Source organism: Chiloscyllium punctatum, chromosome 15, assembly GCF_047496795.1.
Source record: "Chiloscyllium punctatum isolate Juve2018m chromosome 15, sChiPun1.3, whole genome shotgun sequence".
NCBI lineage: Eukaryota > Metazoa > Chordata > Chondrichthyes > Orectolobiformes > Hemiscylliidae > Chiloscyllium > Chiloscyllium punctatum.
This window is the reverse complement of record NC_092753.1, coordinates 53,389,672-53,409,454: the sequence shown is the minus strand read 5'-3', so window position 1 is coordinate 53,409,454 and position 19,783 is coordinate 53,389,672. Positions and strand designations below refer to the sequence as shown.

At 40.4% G+C, this 19,783-nt stretch overlaps 1 protein-coding gene across 2 annotated transcripts; it reads left to right on the top strand.

The window, feature by feature from the left end:
* Positions 1-9,109: 9,109 nt before the first annotated feature.
* rpl8 (ribosomal protein L8) lies at positions 9,110-19,383 on the top strand. Of its 2 annotated transcripts, none has more exons than XM_072585149.1 (6): positions 9,110-9,131; positions 11,156-11,301; positions 11,737-11,878; positions 16,064-16,282; positions 16,733-16,848; positions 19,191-19,383. In XM_072585149.1, the coding sequence occupies exons 2-6, from the start codon at positions 11,164-11,166 to the stop codon at positions 19,347-19,349; spliced, it is 774 nt and encodes a 257-aa protein (XP_072441250.1). In that variant the 5' UTR covers positions 9,110-9,131; positions 11,156-11,163; the 3' UTR covers positions 19,350-19,383. The 2 variants fall into 2 exon arrangements, with proteins under 2 accessions (XP_072441250.1, XP_072441249.1); XM_072585148.1 differs by lacking the exon at positions 9,110-9,131 and adding an exon at positions 9,363-9,531.
* Positions 19,384-19,783: the final 400 nt, after the last annotated feature.

Below are 19,783 nucleotides of genomic sequence, written 5' to 3'. Positions count from 1 at the left end.
AAGAAATCAATCTGGAGAATGCCTTCAACTTCAAAGTCTATATACAGTGGTTAGCACTGCTGCCTCACAGCGCCAGAGACCTGGGTTCAATTCCCGCATCAGGCGACTGACTGTGTGGAGTTTGCACGTTCTCCCCGTGTCTGCGTGGGTTTCCTCCGGGTGCTCCGGTTTCCTCCCACAGTCCAAAGATGTGCAGGTCAGGTGAATTGGCCATGCTAAAAATTGCCCGTAATGTTAGGTATGGGGTAAATGTAGGGGTATGGGTGGGTTACGCTTCGGTGGGGCGGTGTGGACTTGTTGGGCCGAAGGGCCTGTTTCCACACTGTAAGTAATCTAATCTAATCTAATCTAATAATAGATGTATCAATCAAGAGGAGTATCTTGGCCTTTGTGTGGGTTAGGTAATCTGCTCAGTGTGTCAGATGTAAGCATTCTACTACAATGCTTATATCTCAATTTAAATTCATATTATTACAATTCTGACAGAATGAATGTGCTGGAAATCAACCCTACTTCACAAACGTTCAAGGTCAGAGGGAAGTCCTCGTCCGGTTGAGATCATTAGGGCAGTCCTTATAAGGTGGGGCCTTGTAGGTGGCAGATCTTGTCAGTCAGCTGTCCTCTCAGGCACCATATGGACCAGAGAGGAGGCAGAACACTCAGTGTAGAGTTCTGTATTATTATTAGAATGCTGCCTTTACAGCTATGTAGCGATTGACATACTCAGTGCCAATTGCTTGTTTGTCTTCTGGTATCAACAACCCATCCTGAATTATCATGGTTGTATACTTCTCTTTGTCCGTTAAGTAATGTATCATATCTAAAAGAGAAAGTGCTAGAAAAGCAAAAAGGTCTAAATATTGATAAATCTCCTGGCCCCGATGGGTTACATCCTAGAGTTCTGAGAGAGGTAACTGAGGAAATAGCAGAGGCGCTGATTGTGATCTTGCAAAAATTACTGGAGTCAGGGAAAGTCCCAGATGATTGGAAAATCACTGTTGTAACCCCCTTCTTCAAGAAAGGATCAAGACAAAAGATGGAAAATTATAGGCCAATTAGCCTAACCTCGGTTGTAGGTAAAATTCTAGAATCCATCGTTAAGGGTGAAGTTTCTAAATTCTTGGAAGTGCAGAGTCGGATTAGAACAAGTCAACATGGATTTAGTTAGGGGAGATCATGCCTGACAAACCTATTAGATTTCTTTGAAGAGGTAACAAGTAGATTAGACCAGGGAAACTCAATGCATGTCATCTATCTAGACTTCCATAAGGCCTTTGATTAGGTGCCTCACGGGAGGCTGCTGAGTAAAGTAAGGGCCTATAGCGTTTGATGTGAGCTACTGGCTTGGATTGGGGATTGGCTGTCTGACAGAAGGCAGAGAGTTGGGATTAAATGTTCTTTTTTGGAATGGCAGCTGGTGACAGGTGGGGTCCTGCAGGGTTCAGTGTTTGGGCCATAGCTGTTCACTTTATATTATTAATGATCTGGATGAAGGGACAGGGTCATTCTGGAAAGGTTCGCCGATGCTATGAAGTTAGGCAGACATGCAGGTAGTACTGAGGAGGTGAGGAGGCTGCAGAAAGATTTAGACAGTTTAGGAGAGTGGTCCAGGAAACGGCTGATGAAATTCAACATGAGCAACTGCGAGGTCCTGCACTTTGGAGAAAAGAATACAGGCATGAACTATTTTCTAAACGGTGAGAAAATTCATAAAACCAAAGTACAAAGGCGTCTGGGAGTGCTAGTCCAGGATTCTCTAAAGGTTGATTTGCAGGTTGAGTCCATGATTAGAAAGCAAATGTAATGTTGTCATTTATGTCAAGAGGGTTGGAATATAAAAGCAGCGATGTGCTTCTGAGAGTTTATAAAGCTCTAGTTAGGCCCGATTTAGAATACTGTGTCCAGTTTTGGGCCCCACACCTCAGGAAGGACACACTAGCACTGGAGCATGTCCAGTGGAGATTCACACGGATGGTCCCTGGAATGTCTTCCACTGTGAAGACTGACACAAAGTACTTATTAAGTTTTTCAGCTATTTCCTTATCTCCCAGCATTAGTCTTCCTGCATCAGTTTGGAGTGGCCCAATTTCTACTTTTGCCTCTCATTTGTATCTTATGTATTGAAAACTAACATATGATGATTGGCTGAGGATCTTGGGATTGTATTCATTAGAGTTTAGAGTTGAGGGGAGATAGTGCATGGCTTAGAAAGGTTGGACGCTGGGAAGTTGTTTCCATTCATGGGGAGAATAGGACCCATGGGCAAAGCCTTAAAATTAGAGGGGTGGGGGATCAATTTAGAATGGAAATGGGGAGACATTTCTTCAGCCAGAGAGTGGTGCGCCTGTGGAATTCATTGCCACAGAACACATTGGAGGCCAGGACATTGGGTGTCTTCAAGGCAGAGATTGATAAATTCTTAATCTCGCAAGGAATTAAGGGTTATGGGGAGAGTGCGGGTAAGTGGAATTGAAACACCATCAGCCATGATTAAATGTTGGAGTGGACTCAATGGACCAAATGCCCTTGCTTCCACTTCTGTGTCTTATGGTCTTATGGATAAATAGGTACCTTGCAGGTCACAATTGAGATGCACCCAATACAAACATACAGGTATATATATTCTTCATTAATGCTGTTTACTAAAGTTTTAGCATTCATGTCACTGTGGCAGAAAAGTCATGCCTTTCCCCACCAGAAGAATTTGAGTGGCTCCTGTAACTCTATGTGTGACTATAGACTATGATTATACTTGCTTCATTTGAGGAATAATGAGATATGTTCCCTTGATCAGAGTTCTTTAGAATTCTTTTCTTTCAAGTTTTCCCTGCACTCTCAGCAGTGTTTATACTGGAATCATGGTTCCAGTCTGATATATTTTCAGTGAGGACTAATTTCTCTATATTGCCTCAACCCTTCACTCAGTCCTCATGACCGACTGATTAGCTACCCATGGCTCTCTGTATTCACAAAGTTCAATTTTTTTATTGCCTCAGTAGATCGATCACAGTCTTTTATAGTATATAGAAGAGGTACATAGGAGTGGTAACTGTGTTTTTTGTTAAGCCTCAGAAGTTTGTGCCCCTATCCATCACAGATAAAAAGGACTGAGTGTATAAGTCTGTTCAGGATGCTTCCAGATATTCCTAAATTTCTGCCTATAAGACTGGGAAAATATACACACACGCCAAGAATAGCCTTTTTTACGACCACAGACGTAGAAAGCAAGGCATAAACCTCATGAGCACTTCCGCCAATGTGTTTTGCGTTGGAATATTCGTATCTTTTGGCCATCTCATCTGCCTAGCTATCTTTTCAAAGAAACTGAAAATATCTCATTGTCACTTTCATTAGTTTTTGGGAGAGCTTGTACAAATTTCAACAAGTCTTAATTGGATCCTGCATTAGATTTAGATCCTTCTTTGTTGTAATGTTTCCTGGAGCCAAAAACCTTTTTTGTCAGTTTCAGCTTTTTAAGATGATTTTCATTTTCTTCCCTTTTACACTTCTCTGACATGTTTTCTCTCTTTCATTTTCCTTTCTATGTAATGTTTCTTTCTCTGCTCTCTGGAGTTCAAGATCTTTTTAAATTTCTATCTCCTTTTCAATTTCAAGCTTTTCATCTGCACTTGAATTTTAGCTAATTCAGTTAACTCACAATCTATTTTAAGTTTCATTCTTCCAATTTCAAATCTTGGTGCTGTTACTTGAATTATGTCTGCCTTCTTAACTCTGCTTCCAATTCAGTTACAGTCGAAAAGTGTGGTGCTGGAAAAACACAGCAGGTCAGGCAGCACCAAGCAGCAGGAAAGTAGATGTTTTGGGAATAAGGAATATGATGAAGGGCTTTTGCCCGAAACATCAGCTCTCCTGCTCCTTGAATGCTGCCTGACCTGCTGTGCTTTTCCAGCACCACATGTTTTGACTCTGAGTCTCCAGCATCTGCAGTCCTCATTTTCTTCCAATCTAGTTAGCCTAATTTTGGTTATTCTTTATGAATCATTTAGGAATAGATTTTCCATTTCAATAAAGTCTCAGCACCTGCCAAAGATGTTTTGATTTAATACTATTCAAGAAACTTGTTAACATTGTTTTCATCCTATTTCGATTATTATTACATCACTTCCAGTTAAATATCCAGACAACACCCCCACAAGACCAAGGTTGGAGGAGTACACAACTGTTACAACGTAATTTTAAAAATTAGTGTTTCCTGGTACCAAGATGGCCAACTAAATACCTTATCTATGCATCAGATTTTAAATAAAAAGCATCAACCAATTTTCTCACTAAGTGTTGGATTATTATCAAAACAAAATTCATCGAATGAAAATGTGTATTTAGGAATATAAAACTATAACTTATCCCAAAACATGCTTATACTCTTCAGAAAAACAAAAACAGCGGAAAAACAGATTTCTCTGCAGAAATTAAGTCTCTGAAAAATAACTTTATCCTTTTGTCCTCAAGAATAACCCATTGGTCAAAGTGTAGAATATTTCAAATCTGTCGCTTTTTCCCTTTTTGACATGTTCCCCCAATCACTCTTTCAGAAGAATTAAGAGGTTTGACCCTGAATAAAAAAAAACAAAAGAACCACGGATGCTCAAAATCAGAAATTGTTGGAAAATCTCAACATGTCTGGCAGCATCTGTGCAGAGAAATCAGGCTTAACCGTTTGGGTCCAGTGACCATTCCTCAGAACTGATGGTAGCTAGGAAAAAGTTGTTTTTTTATGCAGAAAGTAGGGTGAGGGAAAGGGGTAAGCAGTAAACGATAGCTGGAGATAAAGCCCAAAGAGAGAGAGAGAACAGTTGGACAGACAAAGGAGTGGATAATAGCCTAGGAGAATGAATAGATGCCGATGGGGAGTATTAGTGGCTAACAATAGGTGGTATATATTAGCAGACTATGCGATAACAAAGCCTGATGTGTGGAGAAATGGGAAAGATGAGCTGGGCAGTTTGTCTTCGCAAAGCACTCTCTATTCAGTCACTGTTCAAACTCTTCTAGTGGGTGTCTACAGCAAAGCAACCAGTTAGCACCAGTCATGTTGTTTCTAGAAAGCCTTGTTTAAAAAAAAGTCAAAAATCACACAACACCAGGTTATAGTTCAACCGAATTATTTGGAAGCACTAGCTTTCGAGGCACTGCCTCTTCATCAGGTGATTGTGGAACAGGACCAAAAGACCCAGCACCTTGAAAGTTAGTGCTTCCAAATAAACCTGTTGCACTATAACCTGGTGTTCTGTGATTTTTAACTTTGTCCACCCCTGTCCAACACAGGCACCTCCAAATCATTGTTAAAAAAAGTTCTCCAATGTCCACAGTGGCCTTTTAGCAACCTATTGTAAAGAAGGCATCCAGGTATTCACACAAAACTTCCAAAATTTCCACAAAAGTCCTCCATGAAGCACCTTTGTTACAACAGATATAAATTGTCAACTAAATAATATGCCATAATATCTGCAGCTCTAAAATGCAACAAAGAAACAAGAACAAGCATAGCAATGGGAATGGTTGTATTTAGTCAGAAGAGACAATTTCTAATTGATAGGCTGAATAAATAACTTGGGAAACATCAGGAAACATTCCTGATGAAGGGCTTATGTCTGAAACATTGATTCTCCTGTTCCTTGGATGCTGCCTGACCTGCTGTGCTTTTCCAGTGCCACACTTTTTGACTGGGAAATACCTTGCAAAGAACTTGATTTGGCATGTTGCTTTGTATGGACACAAGACTTTGAACTTAAGACAAGTGGAGTCTAACTTGCTAAATAGCTTTGGAATGTGGTTTAACGGAGAAAAGAAAGGACCAGTGAACAAAGAAGTTTGCTGATTGTAACTAGGAAAAGTAGAGACTTGACAGGACATATCTTAACAGGAAACCACCAAGTAAGATGTGTTATACAGAGAACATCTCAAGGATAAAGAGGAAGAGAGAGAAAGAGAATATCAATACTAGCTGATTTCAAATTGGAAAACACTTGCACAGGACAGACAAATCTTTTACAGCCACTAGAGGGCAGGAACCTGGGCTTAATTTTGCATTTGAAACACAGCACCTCACACAATGGCACACCCTTAGTACCGTGGTCAACTGTGCTCTAGAGTCACCCCCAAGTGGGTATGGGATCTCAGGCAAATCACACTGAGTGAGATCCTTCATTCCCAGAAACTATAAAAGTCACATGGTGCCACTCTCGCCTATTTAAATGTCACCTCCATTCTGGCTTCCGATTCTTCTTTAGCACCTATGGCTATTGTCCCGTTTTGCCCAATCCTAGTGATGTTTCTGACATTGGCTAATACACAGACTGAAACCTCTGTAGAGAGATTTGAACAAATCACATCTTTCTTGAAGGTACTGCTGAGCTAAACCTGTTCGCAGGGTCACCATGTTCAAAGCTTTAAAAAAGGGGGAAAACATATCCACATTACCCAACTGGGCAGTCTGCTGCCTCAGTTGTAAATGCTGCTGCCTCACTGCATCAGAGACTTGGGTTTGATTCCACTGTCAGGCGATGGTTTGCGTGGAGTTTGCACATTCTCCCTGTGTCTGCATGGGTTTCCTCTAGGTGCTCCGGTTTCTTCCCACAGTCCAAAGGTGTGAAGATGACATGGATTGGCTATGCTAAATTATCTATAATGTCCAGGGCCTGGATTAGCCATGGTAATATAGGGGGTTACAAGGATAGGGAGCGGGGCTGGGGCTGAATATAATGCTCTTCGGAGAGTCGGTGTGGCCTCGATGGGTCAAATGATCTCTTTCCACACTAAGGATTCTATAATTACCCTCATTCTGATGGCTACTTTGTTTGTGGCAACATTAAGCTGTGCATTGAACCAAATACCATGTGTCATAACGTGTTAAGGTTCTAACATTGAAGAGAAATGAATTTAGCCACTCCAAGTCATTGAAATATAGAAGATAGGAGCAGGAATTGAGCATTTGGTTCTTTAAGCCTACTGTGTCATTCAAGGTTATCAGGACTGACGTTCTATTTCAATGCCATATTTCTGCTTTTCCCCCATACCCTCAATATCTTTAAAATCTAAGAATATATCTATCTCTTTCTTGAATACATTCAGTGCTTTGGCTTTCACAGTCTTATATGGCAGAGAATTCCACAGATTCACTATCCTTCCATAGGATCACTACCCAAATAGTTGGACCATACTGTATCTCCTGACCCTCATGGAAATGTTTGGCAGAATGTTTGATGACTCGTTCATCAGGCAGTGATCAGCACCTAACATCCTCAAGCTCCTGCAAGAAAAAGAGATAGTTGATCCCATCAGGTGGTTCCCTAAGCAGACTGTCAAAATAATTTGGCAGAATGCATTACCACAAGAACTTTCAAATAATTACCAGCACATAGCTTGGCTGTTGATGATGAAAAAGGCACATCCTGTCAGATCACTGATGGACATTTGGATTCTCTGTGTCTTTGCAGGCTGCCCTTGAAATGTGCATTTGTGAAGAGACTGCTGTGCATCTCCTTTTGGAATGTGCCTCTGTAGAGAAGGTCTAGAGAGAGATGCAGTGACTTTTGTCAAGGTTCAGCCCAGCAGCTCCGTGATACAGCACTCTGCACTATATCGGCTGTTCCTAGTGACGCACTTTGAGACAAACATCAACAGTGCCTGGAGGACCATCAACTCAGAAAAGATGCGCTTTGGTTTGTCCAAAGATTTGCTGGTGTTCTAGTTCAAAGAATTGTTTCCAACTGAGTTTTGTGGACTGGCACATTCTAGTGTTCAGGAGGCCTATATACTGAGGAATGCACTAAAGCTTGGGGCAGCCACCGCAAAGGCATTGTGGGGAAAACGCCTATGGTGTACCAAGGGGCTGTAGAATCCCTTGGAAACATGGAAAAGGTCCTGCAAAGTTGAGGGCTAGACACTTTGCTAACGTCATGGTTATATAGAGGGTATTGTGAAGGCAAAAATTCATTTAAGAAGGAAAATTAATTTCATTTTTATAATCTTTCTATCTATGGAATTAAGTTTAAGGGCTGATGTAATAAACACTTCTCAAAAATTGCAACGTTAATGACAAAGTGATTAGAGTCCTCGTTTAATTTATGATTTGGAGATGCCAGTGTTGGACTGGGGTGTGAAGAAAGTGAAGACTGCAGATGCCAGAGACCAGAGTTGAAAAATGTGGTGCTGGAAAAACACAGCAGGCCAGGCAGCATCCGTAAGCCCTTCTTCCTGCTCCTCAGATGCTGCCTGGCCTGCTGTGTTTTACCAGCACCACATTTTTCAACTCTTGGACTGGGGTGTACAAAGTTAAAAATCACACAACACCAGGTTATAGTCCAACAGGTTTAATTGGAAGCACTAGCTTTCAGAGCACTACTCCTTCATCAGGTGGTTGACATCAGGTGTCAACCACTTGATGAAGGAGCAGCACTCGGAAAGCTAGTGCCTTCAATTAAACCTGTTGGACTACAACCCAGTGTTGTGTGATTTTTAACTTGGTTTAATTTAGATTTGTTACATATGGCATTAAATATCACAGGTAATGTAATTGAATTGAGGCAAACAAGGGTGCAGCATATTCAATGAAGAAAGGTTGCATTTCACGTAATGTCTATTTTAAAATCTTTGTAATGTACTTTTAGATAATTTATGAATAAAACATATCTTTTGAAAATGAAGCTGACACATCCATACTGCACTCATATAAAATAAAATCTTTAATTTCAAATTTTGAATATAAAATATTCATTGTGCTTGTCCTTGATTCTGGAAAGAAACTGTTGATTCTTTTTGGATAGTGCGGCTGTTTACCAGTAAATGTGGGCCACCTATAAACTGGGAATTCTCGGAAACCAAGAAGCTAATTGACAGCCCGAAGGCCACAGGGCCACCGGGAACTGGAGGAAATAAACTACAATACCCATCATGCAACATCGGGTCGCGCGCACAATTGACCGTTTAATTTTTAAAAGTTTTAATTTTGACAAATATCGTTCTAGGTTTGCCTTCACAAGAGTCGCCTTTTACTTTTGGTGCATTATTTGTGGAGAAATGTAATATTACTGAAGGGTGGGTGTCCACGGGTCCGGAAGAAGTAGTCGCGCGGTGGAGGGTGACTTCCTTTCGAGCGGACAGTGCTCAAGGTAAGGAGATTGTGGTGACCGTTGAATGGCGACAATCCGTCTGTAATCTCCTGTTTAAACGGCCATCCGGCTAATTTTGTTCATTAGAATTAATCAGCATCATGTCGGTGTTTCTGCTGAGAATGTATTTTATCACATTTCCGGATATGTGGGCAGTTTAAAACGAATTTTCGATGGAGGGCCCTGTTCCATGTAACATGGAGCCCCCGGGTATGAAGACGCTGCAGTTGTGGATGAATAACAGCGGATAAGGTTTTAATCTTCTCCTGCCCTCCTGATTTGGGTTTTTGTTTTGTGCTAGCACGGATTTAAGGTTATGTTGTCCCCAGTGGGAAAGCTGAGAGAATAAGTTGGAATTCGGCGTTTTTTATATAAAGAAGCTGCGCAAGGAAATCATAAGGTACAGAGTTAGGCCATTATTGTATGTCTCACTGTCTTTGAAATCTTTGCAGTCTACAATCACGGATTGCTACTCTGCACTCTTCTTCTTAATACTTAGTTCGTATTTCTTTTTCCTGGCTCATTTAGAAATGCCGCGAGTACCTAAAATCAAACGTAATGAAGGATACTGCAGAGAAGTCAAACGATATCCTGTTGCAGCAATGAGTGTGCCATGACCTGAGATTTAAATGTCCAGCAACATAGCGTAGAAAATAGGAGTAGGCCGTTCAGTATGCTCCACCGATCAATATGATCACGGCTGATCTCATGTGATCGCTTTAGTGCTAAAAGCTATATTTATATCAGTCTCAAAAGTCTTTAGTATTTAGGCTTCAGCATCTTACTGTGACAGATAATTCAACAGATTCACCGTTCTCTGCTTGAAGGATTTTTTTTCTGTCTCATCCATGGCCTAATCTGTGGATTGTGACCCCTGGTTCTAGACTCCCTGGTCATTGGAAAGATCCTGCATTCACCTTCTAATCCTTCTAGGATTTTCAAAAGTTTCTATGACATCTCTCCTCATTCTTCTGATCTGTAGTGAATATAGTCAGAACTGATCGAATCTCTCCCCATATGTTAATCCTGGCATCCCACAAATCAGTCTGGTAAACCTCCTTTGCACTCCCTCAATAGCCAGAACATTCTTCCTCAGATAAGGAGCCAAACAGTGCACATCATTCCAGGTATGGTCTTAGCAAGACATTTTTGCTTCTGTAGTAGACTCCTCTTGCTATGTAGACAAAAATATTTGTCGTCATTGCTTGCTGCACTTGCATACTTTCTTTCAGTGCCTGGTGCCCAAAAATTCCCAGATCTCATTGCACAACCATCTTCCCCAGTTTTATTGTCATTCAGATGAAAATTGTTTTTGCTACCAAAGTGGATGACCTCCCATTTATACACGTTATACTGCATCTGGTATATATTTACCCACTTACTTGACTTGGCCAAATAGCCAAATGTTTTGACAGTTGTTGTGAAAGGATGAGTGTATGAGGTAAATTTGAGGTTAGGGTGCCAGGTGAGTGATTGCTACAGGTACATCAAAGAATGAGTTGAGGAGGGTTTGGTGATTGTCAGGTTTTCTTTGCGGGGGTTAGGGGAGTGTAGTAATCAGTTTAGATTGGAGAATGGGTGATTGTAAAGGGTCTGTGGTAAATTGGGGCTTCACCTTAACATTGGATTTGAATTAGGCTTTTATTCATCTAACATTTTCAGGGGTAACAAAAAATGGAACAGTCTGAGTTTTCTGCTTTTGACAGATTCTTCTGGAGGGTCCCACACATTGGCACATGAACCATTGGAATCTTTAACCTCCTGGGAAATTTCCATGGAGACTCTGATTCCACGTGGTTCTGATGTGCAACCTCGATCTGTGATATTCCATCAGAATATCTGGGCCATTCTTAGACTTGTAATTTTACATTTAACTGACTATATGAGTGAGTGGAAATGTTTTAAAGTTATAATTAAATGGGTGGAAAATTTCAATATTTCTGAAGTTTTTTATTATCTGTTGTTTTAACTTCTGGAATAGTTTTAGGGGGAATCATTTAGATTGGATTTTTTTGTATTTACAGGGTGCACAATGGGTCGTGTAATTAGAGGCCAGAGAAAGGGTGCAGGCTCTGTCTTCAAAGCTCACGTGAAACACAGGAAAGGTCCTGCAAAGTTGAGAGCTGTGGATTTTGCTGAACGTCATGGTTATATCAAGGGAATTGTCAAGGCAAGTATTCATTTAAGAGTGGAATTTTTCTTCAATCAATGGAGTTAAAGAAATCATAGAATTATATAGCATGGAAACAGACCCTTCAGTCCGATTCATCTATGCTGACCATATATCCTAAACGGATCTAGTCCCATTTCCCAGCATTTGGCCCCTATCCCTCTTAAACCCTTTCTATTCATGTAACTTGTCCCAATGCCTTTCACATGTTATAATTGTATCCATCTCTCTCTTCCCCACCCCACGTCTTCTGGCAGCTTGTTCCATACATGGACCAAGCTCTGTTTGAAAAAATTGCCTCGATCTTCTTTTTAAATCTTTGCCTTCTCATAAGGATAAAACAATAACCATGTCTTCAAAATCACAGCTGCTCAAATAGGTAAATTTACGGCAGAAATAATTATAAACTAATTAGATTCCTGACTTATTTTGCAGGATATAATTCATGACCCTGGCCGTGGTGCTCCTTTAGCAAAGGTGGTGTTCCGAGATCCTTACAGGTTCAAGAGGAGGACTGAGCTGTTCATTGCAGCAGAGGGTATTCACACCGGTCAGTTTATCTACTGTGGTAAGAAAGGTAAGGTGTGAAATTATATTATGAGATATATATTAGTGTGTGTGTTGTCTACTTTTGAAAGTTAATGAATTTCAGGGGTTTTTTTCCAGGATGGCAGCTGGTACCTAGTGGAGTTCCACAGGGCAGAAGTGGATACTGCAGATGCTGGAGATTAGAGAGGTGCTAGAAAAGCACAGCAGGTCAGGCAGCATCTGAGGAGCAGGAAAATCGATGTTTCGGGCAAAAGCCCTTCGTCAGGAAAGGGCTGATGAAGGGCTTTTGCCCAAAATGCCGATTTTTCCTGCTCCTCAGATGCTGCCTGACCTGCTATGCTTTTCCAGCACCTCTCTAATCTTGACTCTGAGCCCCAGAGGGGTCAGTGTTGGGATCACAACTGTTCATGTTGTACATTAGTGATCTGGACAAAGGATAGATGGTAGGTTAGGTGGTGTTAAGAAAGCAGGGAGGTTGCTGAACAACTTGGGCATTTAAGATGAGTGGGCAAAGAATTGCAGCTCGAATATAATGTGGAAATGTGAGGTTATAAATTTTAGGAGGAAAAATAGAAGCATAACTATTTTCTAAGTGGGGAAAGGCTTCAGAAATCAGAGGCACAAAGGGAGTTGGCAGCCCTAGTTCAGAATTCTCTGCAGGTTCAGCTGGCGGTAGGGAAGGCAAATGCAATGTTGACATTCATTTCAAGAGGACTAGAAAATGAGCAAAGGTGTACTGCTCAGGCAGTATAACGTGCTGGTTGGACAACATTTGATATTGTGAGCAGTTTTGGACCTCATCTAGGGAAAGATGTGCTGGCATTGGAGGGAGTCCAGTGTAGGTTTACAAGAGTGATCCTGGGGTAAAGGGCTTGTCATATGAGGAGCAGTTGATTCCTGAAGAAGGGCTTGTGCCTGAAACGTCGATTCTCCTGCTCCTTGGATGCTGCCTGACCTGCTGCGCTTTTCCAGCAACACATTTTCAGCTCTGATCTCCAGCATCTGCAGTCCTCACTTTCTCCTCTGAGCAGTTGAGAACCCCTAGGTCTGTACTTGATGTAGTTGAGAAGGTTGGAGGGGGGTGGAAAATCAGAGTCTTAGTCCGCTCTACGCTTCCACTAGCAGGGAAGACTCAGACCTTGGGACACAGCCTCGGTGAAAGCCTGACTCTGTACAACTGAGATGAGGAGAAATTTCTTCAACCAGAAAACGATGTCTCTGTGGACCGCATTACGACAGAGGGCTTTGGAGGCCTAGTAATTGAATGTATTTAAGACCGTTTCTTAATACAAGAGGGATCAATGGTTGTGGGGAGAAGGCAGGAAAATGGATTTGAGAAACAAATCAGCAATGATTGAACGGCAGAGGAGACTTGATTGACTCAGTGGCCTGATTTTGCTCCTGTATCTTAGTCTTATGAAGTTATTTGGTAAATAATTTAATCAAACAAACCAGGAAGGTTCTAGGTTAACTCTGGTCTTATCCAATTACTTCCCAGAAAAAGTAACTATTGAAATAAAGTTAGAAAGATCCAAGTTTCAAAACTTTGACATCAGCTTTTATAAAATGTGAGTGGAGATTTTGAGGTGATAGAGAGATGTAGTAGCAGCAGCACAAATTCCAGATCAGGAAGGCAGAGCGGTTATGAGATAGCTGTGGAAAATAAGGTTAAGGCTAATCCAAAAAGATTGAACAAGTACATTTAAGAGCAAGCAAGCAATTAAAGAGAGATTAGGACCTGTTAAAGATCAGAGGTCATTTATGTGTTGGACCTCAGTAGATGGGTGAGATTAAATGAATATTGTGAATTTTTACTGTGAAGAAAGAAGTGGAGGCTGGAGACCTTGGGGAAATATTCATGTTTTGAAAACAACTCATTACAGAAGAGCAAGTGTTGGGGTATTAGAAAATATGAAGGTGGATAAATCTCTGGGACCTGATCTAGTGTATTCCAAGTTGTTGTGGAAGTTGTGAGAAATTGTGGGGCCCCTTACAGAAACATTGTACCATCTGTAATTACAGATGAGGTGCTAGATTGCTGGAAATTGGCTAATGTTGTGCCTTTATTTAAGAAGGAATGTAAGGAGAAGCCTGCAAACTAGACCTGGGAGTCTGATGTCAGTGGTGGGCTAGCTGTAGAGGGTGATTCTGAAAGGTAGGAGTTATATGCAATTAAAGAGGGATTAGGGGAGGGGGTGAAACAAGGAATGATTAGGGATAGTCAGTATGGTTTTGAGAGAGAGAAATCATGTCTCTTGAACTTGATGGTTACTTTTTTTTTAAAAAAAACAGATTGCGGGCAGAGCAGTAAGGTTTCACATGGTGGACGAATCAGTAAAGGTCGATCACACTGGTTTCAGGGTGAGCTTGCCAGCTGGATACAAAATTGCCTTAATGGCAGGAGATGAAGAATGATAGGAGAGGGTTGTTCATTGGACTGGAGGTCTGTGACCAGTGGTGGTCTATGGATTGGTGCTGGGCCCAATTTTGTTTGTCATTTTACAGAAATGGTTTGATGAAAACATAGGAGACATGTTTAGTAAGTTTGTGGATGACCTCAAAATTGTGGTGTAGTGTATAGTGAAGAAGGTTATCTAAGATTATAAAGGTTTGTTGGGCTGAGGAATGGCAGATAGTTTAAGTTGGATAAATGCAAGGTATTGAATTTTGGTAAAACAAGTGAGAACAGGACTTATATCGTTAAAAGTAGTGTTAGAACAGAGACTTAAGGGTTCAGGTACGTAATTCTTTCAAGTTTACATCATATATAAATAAGGTGGTTAGGGAGGTATTTAGCAGGCTTGCTTTCATTGCTCATTCTGTTTGAGTACAGGAGTTGAGACGTTATGTTGAGTTTTTACAAGATGTTGGTGAGGCCTCTTCTGGAGTAGTGTGTCTGGTTCTGGTTACCGTGTTACAGGAAGAATGTTATTAAGCTGGAGAGTGTTCAGAAGAGATTTGCCAGGACTGCGTGTTCTCATCTGGAAGGATAGGCTGGGACTCCTTTCACTGGATTAGTGGTGCTGGAAGAGCACAGTAGTTCAGGCAGCGAAATCTTTCCTGATGAAGGGCTTTTGCCCGAAACGTTGATTTCGCTGCTCGTTGGATGCTGCCTGAACTGCTGTGCTCTTCCAGCACCACTAATCCAGTATTTGGTTTTCAGCATCTGCAGTTATTGTTTTTACCCTGGGACTCCTTTCACTAGAGCGTAGGAGGTTGAGAGGGGTATAGATAACGTGAATGGCAAGTGTCCTTTCCCGAGGGTGGCAGATTTTAAAATTAGGGGACATATTTTTAAGGTGAGCGGATAAAACTTAAGGTATGAGGGGCAAATTTTTTTTGACATAGATGGTTCATGTGTGGAATGAACTTTCAGGGGAAGTGATGGATATGGGTCTAGATACAACATTTAAAAGATATTTAGAGAAGTACGTGAATAAGAAATGTTTGGGATATGGGCCAAGTACCGGGCAGGTGGGATTAATTTAGTTTGGGGTGATGGTCAGCATGGACCTTTTGGACTGAAGGGTCTGTTTCTGTACTGTATGACTCTAAATCAGTTTTTCAAGCATGACGTTTGAATTTTCTGTCGTCCCTATCTTGAGTATAATTGCAACTGAAATAATGCATGTGTCAAGATACATTATTCTTCAATCTTTTAATAATTTGAAGTGATGCTATACTAATTACCTCACGTTGCATGCAGTTTTGGCTGTGCCTTTAAAAGGGTCGGAATGAGTTTTTTGGACATTTGGAAAGTGAATGGAATTCGTACAAATAAACAATTGGATGTTCTCCCAATGCTCTGTCTTTGAGGCCATCGAGTATACATTTCAGTTGCCATAAAAATCTGCAGTGCCTGTCCTAGTGTTGCTGAACAAATGCTCTCCAGTCTCACTTGGATCTGGCTGCCAATTTTTTTTCTTTCTGCACTTGCACCCCTCCTCCCCCAGTCTCATCCACTTCACATTCGTGGCTTTTTACATTCATGTTTAACCTGGCATCAATAAGAAGCAGGGTGGTGTGGGAACACCATTAAAGGTTAAAACAGTTAATCAATGAGGCTGCCTTTTGTTTTTCCCTGATGGTCCCATATATAATGGTTCCTAAATAATGTATGAGTAATGTAACTAAGCAGAGTACTTGGGCAAAACGTTTGACATTCACACCAAATTTGTTGACTCAAACTTTTTAAACTTTTCCTTGTTTGCAGCTCAATTGAACATTGGAAATGTCCTCCCCGTGGGTACTATGCCAGAAGGTACCATAGTGTGTTGCCTGGAAGAGAAGCCAGGTGATCGTGGCAAACTTGCCCGCGCCTCTGGTAATTACGCCACAGTCATTTCCCACAATCCTGAGACTAAGAAAAGTCGTGTCAAGTTGCCATCTGGTTCTAAGAAAGTTGTTTCCTCAGCGAACAGAGCTATTGTTGGTAAGATTTACTTGACAATTTTTACAAAGTCCTTCAAAGAATTCAGTTGACTGTTAAGCCTAAAAATATTCAACTCATTCGCAATCATTGCTTTCAGCATGAACTACATCCAAAACTAGGAAGAGGGCAACATTTGGTTTATAGTATTTATTGTGTCTAAATATTTACACAAATAAAAACTAGTTCTTTGTTTAAAATTGTTTAAACAGTGCTTTATCATTTTTTAATAAAGGTTGTGCATGTTATAGTTCATTATGTTGTCTAATTTAATTGGTTGTATTTGAGAAAAAATGTTTCAATATGATATTTAGTTATGCACCAGTTGGTACAATAACTGCATTTGGCAACATCTTTGAAGTGATTGGATTTCTAACTCAAGAATATTGAATAATATGCTGATTTATAGTATAAAGTATAGTTATGCTAGTTAAGTATTTATATTGATTGCAGGTGTTGTTGCTGGTGGTGGTCGTATTGATAAGCCCATATTGAAAGCGGGTCGGGCTTACCACAAATACAAGGCAAAGAGAAACTGCTGGCCACGTGTTCGTGGTGTGGCTATGAATGTAAGTGATAGTTCATCTCCTGCTGTTTTTGCCTCATTCTTTGTAAACTGCAGATCACAACTTTTCTGCGGGTACCTATGTGAACTTACATTGTTCCCTTGGATTCTGTTGTTATCTTTCAACCTAAAAAGCACCCTCAACCTCAACATACTTGCAAATCCCTGCTCCAACTGTCTGCAGCCAATCTTTCCCCTCTGCTTTTTGAATATGTTGTTAGCTCACATCCATTTTTCCTGGCACTCCAGGATTTGAATACCTCTGTTCTGATGAAGACTCACTAGACTCGGAATGTTAACTCTGCTTTATTCTCACTGATGCTACCAGACCTGCTGAGTTTGTTCAGCAATTTTTTGTTTGACTTCCAGCCTTGGCAGTTTTGTTTTATTTGAATGTCTCTCAGGTTTCTTATCCTCTCAAATATGGTCTCAATCCGAATTTCAAATCACATTTTCTGTGACTCAAAGTTCCTTGTCCATTTGATTTTTCTAGTCTGTGGTCAACAACAGCTGCTCCATTTATCAGTTCACTCCCTTGTTCAAAATTATAATGTCCTCCCTTTTGTTCTATCTAGCAAAACTTCAGAGGTTCTCTTCCCATAGTGTAGCTTCTGAAGTTTACAACAAGCAGTTTATGGTTGCCTGATTATTGCTTATTTACTCTCTATTCCATTGTAAGAAAATTACAGACATTGTCAGGTTCTACAAGAATGTCTATTCTTCCAGTTTTGCATTAAAATGACTGTTAGCAACTTTGTCCTGCCAAGAGGTCTACCATCTATGGACTGTCATACCCCCAAACAGTTTGCTCTACTGATAGCAGCTATGTCTTTCATCATAAACTTGGTGGTCCCTTAAAACTTCCATTTCTTTATCCTTTTCAGCAAATTCAGGATTATTCCTAAGATTTTAGCTGCACCCTCTTTTTAACCTTTTTGACTTGGTGTCAAATTTGGTTTGATTCTATGTGTAAGGTCTATACGAATGCAAACTTTTGTTAGTAACATGTTAATTATAATCCAAATCTAATTTAAATTAGCAAGTGTCCCTTCCATTCACACACTAACTGCTTCTCCAGATTGGACATGACCTGACTTGTATTTCCATTTGCCCTGGTGCAATTTAATTTTAAAAGTACATGTACGGAGGCTTGAAGTAGTTTACCATTTAAGATCCAACTTGGCTGGACCATTCAAATCATTGGTGTAATTTGCTCTAATCAGCCAAAATTGCTTACAATTCCTGGATTATAGTTTGCAGCATTATATTTGTATTCTTTGTCTTAAACCCATTCCCCTTTATTCATAATAAGTGCAAAGAATTCATGTTATTAAGATTACCTGCCTCACTACCTTGTCAAGTTAAAATTTCCTCTCCGGTTCCACCACAACCCAAAGTAATTTCTGTGGTTTTAAAAGTAGGTAAACTCGTTGCATGTACACTATTTAGCATCTTCCAAATTTCTTTTGATTCAGCAAGTATTTGAAAAGAAAAAGCGACTCTTGCTCTGTTTTAATAATCCATGAGAAAGGGAAATCAGAATCCGCTGATGACATCTCTGGAAATGTAATTTCTATAACTGAGAATTTCTGATTGGGAAATGTTATTTATGTGGACTTCCAGAAGGCATTTAGTGAAGTATCTCATATGAGGCTTTAGCTGAAGTTTATGGGATCAAGGGTTAATTAGTGACCTGGATAAATAAGTGAGTGGCAGGAACCAGAGTAGGAATAATGGACAGACATTCTATTTGGCAAAATGTGATCAGTGATGTCCTGCAAGGGTTACTATTGGATCCTCAACCTTTCATTATTTATGATTAACAAAGCTGATGGTACCCTTCCTAGTTTGTGGATGACACAAAGATCAGCAATTTGGAAAAAAAAGATTAAATTAGAAACAGTATTGATAAATTGTGAATTTGTGGTACTTCAGACCTCAGAGGCTAAATAAAAGGTTGCTGACTGGAGATTAAAAGAAAAGAACTGAGTTTTAATGAAAATAGGCCCAGAGAGACTGGAGATGAGGAAGTACAGAAAATTAGGATGTATAAGTGACTTGTTCCAGAGGATGCTACGGCTGCTGTCTCCTTAGAGAGAGAGAGACTTGAATCAGAGGGTCACTATACCAGAGAGTCCTTCCTAGTTAATGCAGCTGGTGTGAACAGCTGCATCTATTCTATCTTGGCTGTAGGATCAGGAGTACTGGACAGATGAAGTACAAACCCCAACTGGACTAAGTGATTTATTTCCATACTCCTTTTTAAATAAAGAGCTTTGCCAACTGTAGAAATGTACAGGAATTGTGCGGTATAGAATTTAAAACCATTTTTTTTTTCTTCCACAGCCTGTAGAACATCCTTTTGGTGGTGGTAACCATCAGCACATCGGGAAGCCATCAACTATCAGAAGGGATGCTCCGGCCGGTCGTAAAGTTGGTCTCATTGCTGCTCGTCGTACTGGTAGACTGCGTGGTACCAAGACTGTCCAGGAAAAGGAGAACTAGTTTCTTTGTGTATTTGCATAAATTTGAAAAATAAATATTTTAAAAAAAACTTGGTTTTGACTGTTGCTCTTAATCTCTGGGCAGTGTTGATGGGTGATTTGACTGCAGCTTCCCAGCAAAGTATAAGCTCTCTAACAAATAGGCAGGTGGACTGCAAATTTAGAATAGTGTGCAGTCACTGACAAAACTGGAACTCTATGGTTGAGAAGTTATTAAAATATGCTGGTTCATTAATTCAAACATCAAGGTTAATTTGGTTGTATGCAGTAGAGCAGTTAGGGGGGATTTTTATCAACCTTGCTTAAGCACAACAGTTTCACTCAAAAATAATCACTTACAAGATTTCACCCATCACCCCATCATTTAATTGTCTAAGAAATGATGTGAGAATTTAATGAACCATTTGGTAGTATGATGGTAATTGACATGAAAAT